This window comes from Mobula birostris, chromosome 24, assembly GCF_030028105.1.
Source record: "Mobula birostris isolate sMobBir1 chromosome 24, sMobBir1.hap1, whole genome shotgun sequence".
NCBI classification, from domain to species: domain Eukaryota; kingdom Metazoa; phylum Chordata; class Chondrichthyes; order Myliobatiformes; family Myliobatidae; genus Mobula; species Mobula birostris.
In genome coordinates, this window is record NC_092393.1 from 595450 (window position 1) to 609009 (window position 13560).

Here is a 13560-nt window from a genome sequence, read left to right on the forward strand (position 1 = left end):
GCTGCCAACAACGGTGGTGGAGGTGGATACGATAGGGTCTTTTAAGAGACTTTTGGATCGGTACATGGAGCTTAGAAAAATAGAGGGCTATGGGTAAGCCTAGTAATTTCTAAGGTAGGGACATGTTCGGCACAACTTTGTGGGCTGAAGGGCCTGTATTGTGCTGTAGGTTTTCTATGTTTCTATATCGGCGATGATGGCAGAACTGGAATGGTTGGAATTTCTGGGGTCCTGTGCTCCATGGGTGGAGTAACAGCAGGTGCCTGGGGCTTGTCTAGCAGTGTGTTGACTTGCTCATCATCACGTTATGAGGGCTGGGGCATGGTAGTGGAATCATCCAAATCTTGGTGGGCCAGTTTAAGATGATCTACCAAAATACATTCAGGTGTACCCCTCTTATCTATGATAAAAGTCTTTTCTCCCCGTTCCAAAATGCAGAACGAGCCATATGTAAGGGGGCCTAAGGGGAAGTTGGTGTGTGTCACAGACAAAAACAAACGAGGCAGAATGGAACCTAAGAGTGCTGAATGCTATGATGGGAGTTAGGAATAGGGGAAAAGGAGGGGGAAACACTGTTGAAAGGCTGACAAGGTGGTCATGGCACCAGGAATGAAACAACCTGGCACTCGTAATGGCTGCCCGTATACCAACAGCCACGGACGACTGCAGGCATCTTTTGGAGCTATTCTGAGCCCCAGCAGGACTCATGGGAGAGACCATCATGCCAACACTCAGCAGTCAGAGAAACCTCAGAGCAGCCTTTAAGCAGCAGTGAAACCACTTGCACAGGCAATTGGGCTGCAGGAGGTACCCCATGGTGTGTTGAAGCCTAACGCCAAGGTTCTGAGCTATCACTCCAGGGATCCGATATGAATTGGGTCAAAGGAAATATCGGATAGGGCGCTAAACAGAGCAACCCAGATGCTGATGAACGCCCGAGCCATGTCTGCGACCATGATCAATGCTGGAGGGATGAACTCTGGCCATCTAGTGGTGTGGTCCACCATGGTAAGAAGGTGTTTAAAACTGGGGAGTGGGGGCACAACCAACAAAGTCCACTTTGCAGTAGTAAAACTATTGCTCGGCAACCTCAAAAGGTGCCAGTGGCGCCTGACCACGATGGTTAATTTTTGCCTGCTGGCATTCCACACATACACATGCTGCACACACTTTAGTGCAATCAGTTTCTGTGAGGCCTTCCAACCTGGATTTGAGAGACCACATATGGAGTCAAAAACACTCCATCTCCAATTTGCGGGCAATATGGGGTGAGGGTGACTGGTGCAGGAAACATTCTAGCATGATTAAAGCAGTGGCTGATTGGCAGGAGCCAAAGATTGGGAATAAAGGGAGCCTTTTCCGATTGGCCTCCGTGACTAGTGGTGTTCCACAGGAGTCTGTACTGGGATCAATTCTATGTTAATTGATTTGGATAATGGAATTGGTGGCTTTGTTGCGAGGTTCGCAGACAAAGTGGAGATAGGTGGAGGGGCAGGTAGTCTTGAGGAAGTAGGGTACAGAAGCACTTGGATATATTAGGACAGAGTTAGGAAGTGTGTGGTCATGCACTTTGGTAGGAGAAATGAAAGAGTAGGCTGTTTTCTAAATGGAGAGAAAATTCAAAAGAACAAGGCACACTTGGGAGTCCTTGTGCAGGATTCCCTGAAGGTTAATTTGCAGGCTGAGTCTGTGGTGAGGAAGGTAAATGCAATGTTGGCATTCATTTCAAGAGGACTAGAATATAAAAGCAAGGATGTAACGTTGAGGCTTTATAAAGCACTGGTGAGGCCTCACTTGGGGTATTGTGAGCAGTTTTAGGCCCTTTATCTTAGAAATGGTGTACTGAAACAAGAGAGGTGGTGGTCCAGGAAGCTGCAAGATGGTTGACACTTCCTAACGTTTGTACCAAAGCGAGTGTCATAAGAGCACAAGCCCAGCATCGTCTGTTTTGCTGCCATGGGTATCCTTGTGTTTGGGGCCTTGCTGGTGGGCTTATTGGGGTAGAAAAGGGAGGAGGAATGATGCATTGCTGCCTGCTTGAGTGTAGACTTATCAGCCATTTTAGCAAGCTCCTTATCGTTCTTCACAAGTGCATTAGTGAGGGCTGCATGATCTTGATCAGGCATTTGAAGAGTTCTTTAAAAATAAAACAAGGTTGGTGATTTCCCAGGAGCTACAGCATGTGGTCCATAAGCTCCAATGGCCTTGCATCCCCCAGGCCGGGTAAGGAGAGCAACTGTTTGGCAAACTCAAACTCCGATAGCCCAAAGGTCTGTTAAAAGTGAGTTTTCAGCAACTGTACGTACCATGTTCAGGTGGGTGTTCTGGTAGACCCACCACTTTTGCAGCGGTTGAGTTGCTGAGCAATGCTACCACATAGAAATAATTGGTGTTACCTGTGATTTCTCACAGTGCGAATTGGACCTCTGCTTGCACAAACCAAGCAATGGCATTTTGCTCCCAAACTCCAGCAGTTTCACAGCAAATGCATTGGCCAACATGTTCAATAACTCCAGAATTGTCTCAGAACATTGGGTCATCAATGTAGGTTTTCACAAATAAAATGGTGTGAGGTGTTTTATGTTTAAGAAAAGCTATAAAAACTCATTTATTGTACTCCAAATACTGAACACAAAATGCAGTAAAAACCTTGCATAATTACTTCATCTTTTCAGACTAGCCTCTCAAAGTTAAAATCCAACTCAATGTTGGTGGTTGTGAAGTATATACATTCCTACCAATTGCGTTACCCTGCAGTACAAGCTGGCGCCTCTTTTGAACATGATTCTAAGCTTTAGATGTGGTAATATAATTTCTACAGACAAAATTTAAAAATTTGTTCTTCATTACTCTGCTCCTGCATTTTCTTTTGGTTTTGGGGTAATGACTTTTTGCCTTTACTCCCACAGGGGATTTTGTTCATACAGGTAACATTCTGGCAACTCAGCGCCTGATTCGCTGGCACCCAGGAGCAAATGTAAGTTATTACGAAACTAAGTGTAGATCACTACTCAAGGTCATACACCTATCCTGTCACAGTTTGCTTAGGATCTTCTCAAGTAAGAGACTTTAACCACTAGCCTTCACTCTGTTTCCCTCAGAGATTTTGGGTCTCATTTCTCGTGGATAAATGACTGGACTTGCTAACAACCGGAATGTTAGTTCATTAGCATAATTTCCCCCCTTTTTTAAATGAATCAGAAGGGGCTGACACGGAGAACTTGGGTACTTACAAAGAAACATAGAAAACCTACAGCACAATACAGGTCCTTCGGCCCACAATGTTCTACTGAACATGTACTTTAGAAATTACCAAGGGTTACCCATAGCCCTCCATTTTTCTAAGCTGCATGTACCTATCAAAGAGTCTCTTAAAAGACGCTATCGTATCCACCTCCACCACCATTCCACACACTCACCACTCTCTGCGTTATTAAAAAAAAACCTACCCCTGACATCTCATCAGTACCTACTTCCAAGCACCATAAAACTGTGCCCCCTTGTGTTAGCCATTTCAGCCCTGGGAAAAAGCCTCTGACTACCCACATAATTATTGCCTCTCATCATCTTATAACCTCTGTCAGGTCACCTCTCATCCTCCGTGGCTCCAAGGAGAAAAGGCCAAGCTCACTCAACATATTCTCATAAGTCATGCTCCCCAATCCAGGCAACATCCTTGCATATCTCCTCTGTACCCTGTCTATGGTTTCCACATCCTTCCTGTAGTGAGGCGACCAGAACTGAGTACAGTACTCCAAGTGGGGTCTGACTAGGGTCCTATATAGCTGTAACATTACCCCTCGACTCTTAAACTCAGTCCCACGGTTGATGAAAGCCAATATACCATATGCTTTCTTAACCATGGAGTCAACCTACACAGCAGCTTTGAGTGTCCTGTGGACTCGGATCCCAAGATCCCTCTGATCCTCCACGCTGCCAAGAGTCCTATCATTAATGCTATATTCCGCCGTCATATTTGACCTACCAAAATGAACCACCTCGCACTTATCTAGGTTGAACTCCATCTGCCACTTCTCATCCCAGTTTTGCATCCTATCAATGTCCTGCTGTAACCTCTGACAGCCCTCCACACTATCCACAACACACCCAACCTTTGTGTCATCAGCAAATTTACTAACCCATTCCTCCACTTCCTCATCCAGGTCATTTATAAAAATCACGAAGAGTAAGGGTCCCAGAACAGATCCCTGAGGCACTCCACTGGTCGCCAACCTCCACGCAGAATATGACCCGTCTACAACCACTCTTCTGTGGGCAAGCCAGTTCTGGATCCACAAAGCAAGGTCCCCTTGGATCCCATGCCTCCTTACTTTCTGAATAAGCCTTGCATGGGGTACCTTATCAACTGCCATGCTGAAATCCTTATACAGTACATCCACTGCTCTTTCTTCATCAATGTGTCTAGTCACATCCTCAAAAAATTCTATCAGGCTCGTAAGGGACGACCTGCCTTTGACAAAGCCATGCTGACTATTCCTAATCATATTATACCTCTCCAAATGTTCATAAATCCTGCTTCTCACGATCTTCTTCATCAACTTACCAATCACTGAAGTAAGACTCACTGGTCTTTAATTTCCTGGGCTATCTCTACTTCCTTTCTTGAATAATGGAACAACATCTGCAACCCTCCAATCCTCCGGAGCCTCTCCTGTTCCCATTGATGATGCAAAGATCATCACCAGAGGCTCGGCACTCTCCTCCCTCACCTCCCACAGTAGCCTGGGGTACATCTCGTCCGGTCATAGACATAGACATACTTTATTGATCCCGAGGGAAATTGAGTTTTGTCACAGCTGCACCAATGAAGAATAGAGCATAAATATAGAAATACAAAAACCACAAACAATCAAACAACAATATGCAAACTATGCCAGATGGAAATAAGTCCAGGACCAGCCTACTGGCTCAGGGTGTCTGACCCTCCACGGGAGGAGCTGCAAAGTTCGATGGCCACAGGCAGGAACGACCTCTGATGACGCTCAGTGTTGTATCTCGGTGGAATATGGCCGGAGTCCAACAGCAAAAAGTTCAATATCCGGGCTACAAATACGTTCCTCGATCGTAATATGACCCGGATTGCACCATCCGTTGTTAACCAGAACAGCAAGCCCCCCAACTCCTTTACGCTTACCGCTCTCAGTGCACTTCTGGTCAGCCCGAACAGTCTGGAAGCCCTCTATGGAAAAGTTTTGGTCGGGTATGTCCACATGCAGTCCAAGTGGAGAACTCCTCCATAAGTCTCTGTTGTCTTGACCCGGTCCTCTTTCCTCGCCTTTTTAAGTCGGATCAAGTTGGATAAGTCCCGATGACTTATCCAACTTGATGCTTTCCAAAAGCTCCAGCACATTCTCTTGCTTAATGTCTATATGCTGAAGCTTTACAGTCTGCTGTAAGTCATCCTTACAATCGCCAAGGTCCTTTTCTGTAGTGAATACTGAAGCAAAGTATTCATGAAGTACCTCAGCTGCCTTCTTGGGTTCCATACACACTTCTCCACTGTCGCACTTGATTGGTCCTATTCTCTCATGTTTTATCCTCTTGCTCTTCGCATGCTTGTAGAATGCCATGGGGTTTTCCTTAATCCTGTCTGCCAAGGCCTTCCCATGGCCCCTTCTGGCTCTCCTAATTTCATTCCTAAGCTCCTTCCTGCTAGCCTTATAATTTCCTAGGTCTCTATCATTACGTAGGTGTTTTTTTTAACCTTTCATAAACTTTTCTTCTTGACTAGATTTTCGACTGTCTTTGTACACCAATGTTCCTGTACCCTACCATCCTTTCCCTGCCTCATTTGAACATACAAATGCAGAACACCACGCAAAAATGTCCTGAACATTTGCCACATTTCTGCCATACATTTCCCCGAGAGGTTATGCTTCCAAGTTCCTGCCTGATAGCTTCATATATCCCTTTACTCCAATTAAACACTTTCCTAACTTGTCTGTTCCTATCCCTCTCCAATGCTGTGACAAAGGAGGTAGAATTGTGATCACTATCTCCAAAATGCTCTCCCACTGAGAGACCTGACACCTGACCAGATTCATTTCCCAATACTCGATCAAGTACCACCTCTCCTCTTGCAGGCTTATCTACATATTGTGTCAGGAAACCTTCTTGAACACACCTAACAAACTCCTAGCTCTAGGGAGATGCCAATCAATATCGGGGAAATTAAAATCTCCCAGCACGACAACCCTGTTATTATTGTACCGTTCCAGAATCTATCTCCCTATCTGTTCCTCAATGTCCCTGTTACTATTGGGTGGTCTATATTTTTTAAAAAACACCTAGTAGAGTTATTGACCCCTTCCTGTTTCTAACTTCACCCACAGAGACTCAGTAGACAATCCCTCCATGACTTGCTCCTTTTTTTGCAGCCATGACACTATCTCTGATCAGCAGTGCCACGCCCCCACCTCTTTGCCTCCCTCCCTGTTCTTTCTGAAACATCTCAAACCGGGCACTCTAAGTAGGCATTCCTGCCTCTGAGCCATCCAAGTCTCCGTAATGGCCACAACATCATAGCTCTAAGTACTGATCCACGCTGTAAGATCATCTGCTTTGTTCATGATACTAATTGGGGGATCTATTTGTACTGCGCGCAGACCTGATGTGTTTGATAGAGTGGGGAATGGGGGAAGTTGCTGGAGTCAACTAATGTCAGTTGTTCCCACGATAAATACAGGAACCGGACAGTTAGCCCCTCTTATTCTGTTCAGGTAGGTTCTACCCTCTTTTCTCCACCCTCTTTCTCCTCCCCCCCCCCCCCTGTTTTTATACTGGCTACCTCCCTTCTATTTTAGTGTAAAGATGAGGGGTCTTGACCTGAAATGTTGACTGCCCATTTCCCTCTATAGACGCCGCCTGACCTGCTGAGTTCCTCCAGTGCTTTGGGTGTTGCTCCAGATCTCAGCATCTGCGGTCTTTCCTGTCGCCATAATCGTAGGTTAGCTGGATGACAACACAAACATGAAAATCATGATTTAGATCTCTCTTTTACGACTCTTCAATAGCAATCACTAGATAGTGCTTAGTGCCATAACTGGTGTTCCCTTTAAGTTGGAAATGTTGAAGAAAACTCGGGCTACGTCCACACTAGACTGGATAAATCCGTAACCAGAGCCTTTTCTCTTCATTTTGACCCTCTGTCCACATTGAAACGGCGTTTTCCTCCCGCAAAAACGGAGCTTTTCAGAAACGCTCTCCAGATTGAATAAATCTGAAAACGCCTAATATCCGGTGTAGAGTGTACGGGGTAACCGGCTATTTTTAAAACCACTGTCATGACGTGCCGGAACAAATGGTGGCGGCAGCGCAGCATTTCATTGTTTTCTTGAACGCAACCTCCAACACCACAACAACAATATCTGACAATAGATGTGTGACAGCCTAATGTAACATTGTATGGAAATACAAGATAACACCGATGCAGACATGTTTTATACATTTAACAAGGTGCTTTATTCATGTATTGCTTGTGCAAACATTCAACAGATGCAATTGTCACTTTTGCCCAGTAACTCGTTTTATTGCACATGTTAAATACAGCAAAATAATACACAAAGGCATGGCAAAAGTAAAGGCAAACGAATGAGGTAACAGCAAATTTCACTTTTTTCCAGTAACAAGCCTTATTGCATTTAGTTGTAGCTGTCGTCCCTTTCATCGGTGAAGAGACTGTGGCTGTAGGAAATGTTTCTGGACAAACGCGCACCAAGTCTTTCATTTGGCAATTTCCTTTTAAGTTTTTCTAGTCTGTAACTGGACAAACGTGCACCAAGTATACCGTTTCCTCTTCACTTGTTTTCTGTGTGTCCTGCGCATGCCCAGTAGGAGGAGATTCGCCCAAATATCCGTTTTAATGTGGACAGAGGTATTTTTAAAAATGCCTAGTGTGGACACCTGTCGTTTTTACGGGAAACCGGCGTTTTCAAAATTATCCGGTCTAGTGTGGACGTAGCCTGAGATTCACAAGTACCTACTGACCGTTGTTGTCTCTTTTCAATTGTGAACCTGCCCTGAGGGTATCTTTAAATCTGTCAGCAAGTGTGGAGGCTGACAATTGGTCCATTGTGTCTGGGGTGGCTCAGTCTAGTTAGTCACATTTCCCAGCTCTTTCCCTGTGTTTACTTTTTCATGGTATGTGACCACTTCACCATGGATCACTGCTACTCTGACCACTCCAGCAAAATGAATGTAAGACTTCACTGTTGCGTGCAGTTTTATTATTGTAGGGATTCAACATGGAATCCTTTCTGGTTCAACGAGCCACGGCCCAGCAACCTGCCTTATTTAATCCTCGTCTAATCACAGGAAAATTTACAATGACCAATTAGCCTACTAACCAGTGTGCTGTGTCTTTGGAATGGAGAGAACCAGATCACCTGGAGGAAACCCACATGCTCACAGGAAGGACATACAGACTTCTTGCAAACGGCATTGGAATTGAACACCGAACTCGCTCGACCTGTAATAGCGCTGCGCTAATAGCTATGCTCTGTGATGCCCCGTATTAGATGGAAGTACTGTTATACTTTACACATACACTGATTTTTGTTCCTTTTGTTACAGGTAGCAATGGGTCGAAACAAAACTCTTGTTGCTCTTGAAGATGGCACTGTCTGTTATACAAAAGAGGTCTACATCCCTCCTCCTCGCAGCTCAGAGGCTGTAAAAGTAATCTCTCGCCTCCCTAAGGGGGCAGTCCTCTACAAGACATTTATTAATGTGGTCCCTGTCAAGCAGGAAGGTTACTTTAAGCTTGTAGATGTGCTTTGATCCTGTGGAAAAGGTATGTTACATAGGAGGCTGGCTGGAGAGGGCAAAGTTTGGTTATTGTCCTGTCTGGGAAGGGAACACTTTCTTCTGACATCTTTTCCTTCTGGCCCTAACAGCAGGGGAGAAGGCTACCAGATGGCTAACTATTGTACCAAAGGTAGTTCGTTGAAAAGGGCTGTCTGGTTAGCCACTTTTTCAAGCTTTTTACTCAGCCTTTTACATGTTTATTTAATTTTGACATATGACACTTTTACCATGGATCAATACTACTTTAGTCCGGACTCTCAGCCACACTTTTTGACATGGGTCACTTGTTCAAGAGGGAGAATGTAAACGTAGGATATCTTCTTGGCTGAAGTCAGCCAGCATCATCTGCTCTGTATACCTTATTGAAACTGATCCCATTTTGATTCCTCTCCAAATGTGACTTCCATACTTTTAATAAACGTTTTCTTTAAATTCCAGTGCTGTATGGGTTTCTGAACTTGCTTGGGCTCTTTCCTTTAATCCAAAAAGCACTGGTTTTGCAGTGCACTGATTCTAAGAGCTTTTTCTATCTCGCTCCATTCAAGTGTGAGCCAGACAGTGCAGTTCCATCTGCAGCCCACAAGTGACTTGACAGAAGAACCAAATGATATGAAAAGTAACATTTGCACATAAGTGGGGATCTGGAATACACTCCCCTTAGAATCAGTGAATGGTGAGGCTGTTCAACCCATTATGTCTATACTGTTACGAGCTCCCGTTTCATTAACTGAGTGTCACTTTAAGAGGCTGGACTGAGTGACGTCAAAAAAGGCGGAGCTGGGTTCTGAGTGACAGCCAGAGAGAGAATATTTATGAACTGTGTTTTGTATTCGAAAAGCCAGTGTGTGGATCAGCGAGAGAATCTGTGACTCTGTAACCAGACATGGATCTCCCCCCTGGTCTTATTAACATCGTAAAGCATTGGACCACGAGCTTGGGACAGGATCTTTACAAAGTACGGACAACTTTGATAGTTCTCCCTGCCCGGAGAATTATTGAAAGATCGATGCAATGCCTGTGGCTGAAGTAACTGTCACGTTGATTGATTCATTCGTGAGTTTGGAAGTATTAGTGGCAATCACATTTTCGTCTTCCCTTGTACAGGAGTCAAGGGGTGTTATGACGACCACTCATGTCAGAGGATACTTCTCTGGATACTTCGGTGTGGACTCGTGGGATTTTGACTTCAGACAGCGGTGCTGTTACTCAGTTCACTCAGTCTCATAATCCCTTCGTAACTACGTCTCGTTATTATTAACACTGGATTCTTAAGACTGATTTTGGGAAAAGACTTTCCAGACCTGTTCCTAAACTTAATTGTTTGGGAGCTAGATACATATTTATACACGCACTTTTGTTTATTCTTGACTGATGTTTTATATATTAAGTAGTTACTTAAAAAAAAAAAGTTTTTATAATAATAAAACCTTAATAATAAAACCTGTCTCCAGTTGTGATCCATTATTGCTGGTTCTTCGTTAGATTGGAACAAATTTTGGGGCATTTTGTTTTGATCATGACAATACCAATTGATAAAAAGCCACCCAGTCAAATACCATCTTCCTAGACTATGTTCCCAGGCCCGCAAGACATGGCAGGATGAATGTTAAGATATTTTTACTTTGGGTTGTTGGGGGGTGGGGGGAGTCTTTAACGAGTATAGGTATAAAGTAAATGAGGTGTGTAGAAATTTCTTCTCCGAATTCTCTGCTCAGATTGGTGGAATCAGATCATTAGGTGGAGATAAATAAATCATTGAAAGTTCGAGGAATTGAAGATTTTGGGTAACTGGCATAGAAGAGGTTTTGAGGCCAGTACAGACCGACCAAGATTATGTTGTCAAGACAGGTTAGGGAAAGTGGGAGACCTACTCTGGCTCATATTTCCTTGAGTTCTTAGTTTGATAACAAATTATATTATTAAGATACTCTGAAAATGATCATTTATCATTCTGTAACAGTTTCCTGCTTCTGGACAATGTGGTTGTGAGATGTTGCATGCTGTACAATGATGAATGTTTCATAGACCAGAATTGAATTAAAGCAATGAACTAGCATATTAATAATTTAAGGTGAGTCTTCATTCCATACTTAATAATTAGCTAAGCAATCGCTCTTTCTCTGAATAACCAGAAGCTGAAGATTGCTGTGTCTTCAGTGTAGAAACCTGGGATCAGGATTAGGCCACTCCATGAGATATTTGGACACCTAGTTGGAAATAGGGGGTGATGGTGTAAGATTGGTTTCCAGACTGGAAGCCACTGACTAATTGAGTTCTCCAGGGGTCATTGCTAGGCCCATTGCTTATTACCTGTCTATATCAATGATTTGAAAGAAAATGGACAAGACATAGTTAATATTTTTGCAGGTGATATGAAAATAGGCGGTGCAATTGCCAGTGAAGATAGTTATCAGGATTTGCAGTGGGTTGAGGAATGGCAAAGGAAGTTTAATTCAGATATTTTACAAATCTCTAAATTAATTACAGATACAAAACACAAAATAATTGATTGCGTTAGTATTCACTCCTTCAAATCAGTATTTAGTAGATGCACCTTTGGCAGCAATTCCAGCGTTGAAGCTACGTGAATGGGTCTCCATCAGCTTTGCACATCTGGATGCTACAATTTTTCCCCCTTCTTTACAAAACTGCTCAAACTCTGTCAGACTGCTTGCATGGGGATAGTGAGTGAACAGCCCTTTTCAAGTCCAGCCACAAATATCAGTTGGATTGAGGTCTGGACTCTGACTTGGCCACTCCAGACATTAACTTTGATGTTTTTAAGCCATTCTTGTGTAGCTTTGGCTTGATGCTTAGAGTCACTGTCTTGCTGGTAAACAAAGCTTCTCCCAAGTCACAGTTCTCTTGCAGACTGCATCAGGTTTTCCTTCAGGGTTTCCCTGATTTTGCTGCATTCATTTTACCCTCTACCTTCACAACCCTACCAGGGCCTGCTGCAGTGAAGCATCCCCACAGCATGATGCAGCCACCACCATGCTTCATGGTAGGAATGGTGTGTTTTTAATTATGTGTGGTGCTTGGCTTACACCAAACGTAGCATTTAGTCTGATGGCCCAAGAGCTCAACTTTGGTTTCTGACTATAGAACCTTCTTCCAGCTGACTTCAGAATCTCCCACTTGCCTTCTGACAAACTGTAGCCAAGATTTCATGTGAGTTTTTTTTTTCCAACAGTGATTTTTCTCTTTGCCACTCTCCCATAAAGCTGCAACCAGTGAAGCACTAGGCAACAGAAAATGAAATATCTTTATTGTCATTGCATAGTACAATTTGTCATGCACCAATACAGCAAAAATGAGTTTGCAACTCTCATACTCAATGCTATAAAACAATAAAATAAATAACCAATAAATAAAATCAAGTAACCAGCCAGTACAAAAGTGCAACTCAGATGCAGGACAGCCATAAAACCAGTATTAAAGTAGCAATATAACAATTTATGGATGATGCTTGATCCATTGGTTCAGAGCAATTATAGCTCTGGGGAAAAAGCTATTTTTCAGTCTGGAAGTGCAGGCATAGAACATCTTATAACGTCTGCCAGATGGAAGAAGTTCAAACAGATGATTGCATGGGTGTGTATTGTCCTTACAGATGCTTGTAGCTTCCCTTAGGCAGTGAGAGCTGTAGGTGTCCTCCAGGGCTGGGAGCTGTGTCCTGATGATCTCCTGTGCGCTAGAGACGACCCGCTGAAGTGCTTTCCTGTCAGCTGCTGTGCAACTGAGATATCACACAGAGATGCAGTATGTTAAGATGCTCTCTATGGTGCAGCGGTAAAGGGTCACCAGCATCTGTTCAGGTAGACCAGCTTTCTTCAGCGTCTGAGGAAAAACAAGCGTTGTTGTTTAAACAGTTGTTGTATGTGCAGTCTCCCCCATCTCAGCCACTGAAGCTTGTAACTCCTTCAGAGTTGTTAAGAGGTCTCTTGGTGGCCTCCCTCACTAGTCCCTTTCTTGCACAGTCACTCTGATTTTGAGAACTGCCTGCTCTGGGCAGATTTACAGCGGTGTCATACTTTCTAATTCTTGATAATTAATATAACTGTGCTCCAAGGGATATTCAGCAACTTGGAAATTTTCTTGTATCCGTCTCCTGGCCTGTGCTTTTCAATAACCTTTTCACTGAGTGCTTGGAGTGTTGTTATGTCTTCATGGTGTGGTTTCCAGACCATAAGATATAGGAGCAGAAGTAGGCCAGTCAGCCCATCAAGTCTGCTCCGCCATTCAATCATGGGCTGATCCAATTCTTCCAGTCATCCCTACTCCCCTGCCTTTACCCCATACCCTTTGATGCCCCGGCTAATCAAGAACCTATCTAACTCTGCCTTAAATACATCAAATGACTTGGCCTCCACAGCCGCTCGTGGCAACAAATTCCACAGATTTACCACCCTCTGACTAAAGTAATTTCTCGGCTTCTCTGTTTTGAATGGACGTCTTTCAATCCTGAAGTCGTGCCCTCTTGTCCTAGAATCCTGACATATCTAATCTGTTCAGGCCTTTTAACATTCGGAATGTTTCTATGAGGTCCCCCCTCTTTCTCCTGAACTCCAGGGAGTACAGCCTAAGAGCTGACGGATGTTCCTCATACAGTAACCCTTTCATTCCTGGAAATATTCTCGTGAATCTTCTCTGAACCCTCTCCAATGTCAGTATATCTTTTCTAAAATAAGGAGCCCAAAACTGCGCACAATACTCCAAGTGCGGTCTCACAAG

The 13560-nt window shown here is 43.8% G+C and overlaps 1 protein-coding gene across 2 annotated transcripts in view; it reads left to right on the forward strand.

Annotated features, from left to right (window-relative positions):
• mrpl27 (mitochondrial ribosomal protein L27) overlaps positions 1–10241 on the forward strand; it is a 30907-nt gene extending 20666 nt beyond the window's left edge. The window contains exons 3-5 of one of the 2 annotated variants that reach the window (XM_072242019.1): positions 2910–2977; positions 8593–8812; positions 9931–10241. In XM_072242019.1, the coding sequence (XP_072098120.1) occupies positions 2910–2977; positions 8593–8799 (275 nt within the window). In that variant the 3' untranslated portion in view covers positions 8800–8812; positions 9931–10241. Of the gene's footprint in view, positions 1–2909; positions 2978–8592 lie in introns of both variants that reach the window. The other variant, XM_072242018.1, reaches the window with a different exon arrangement.
• Positions 10242–13560: the final 3319 nt, after the last annotated feature.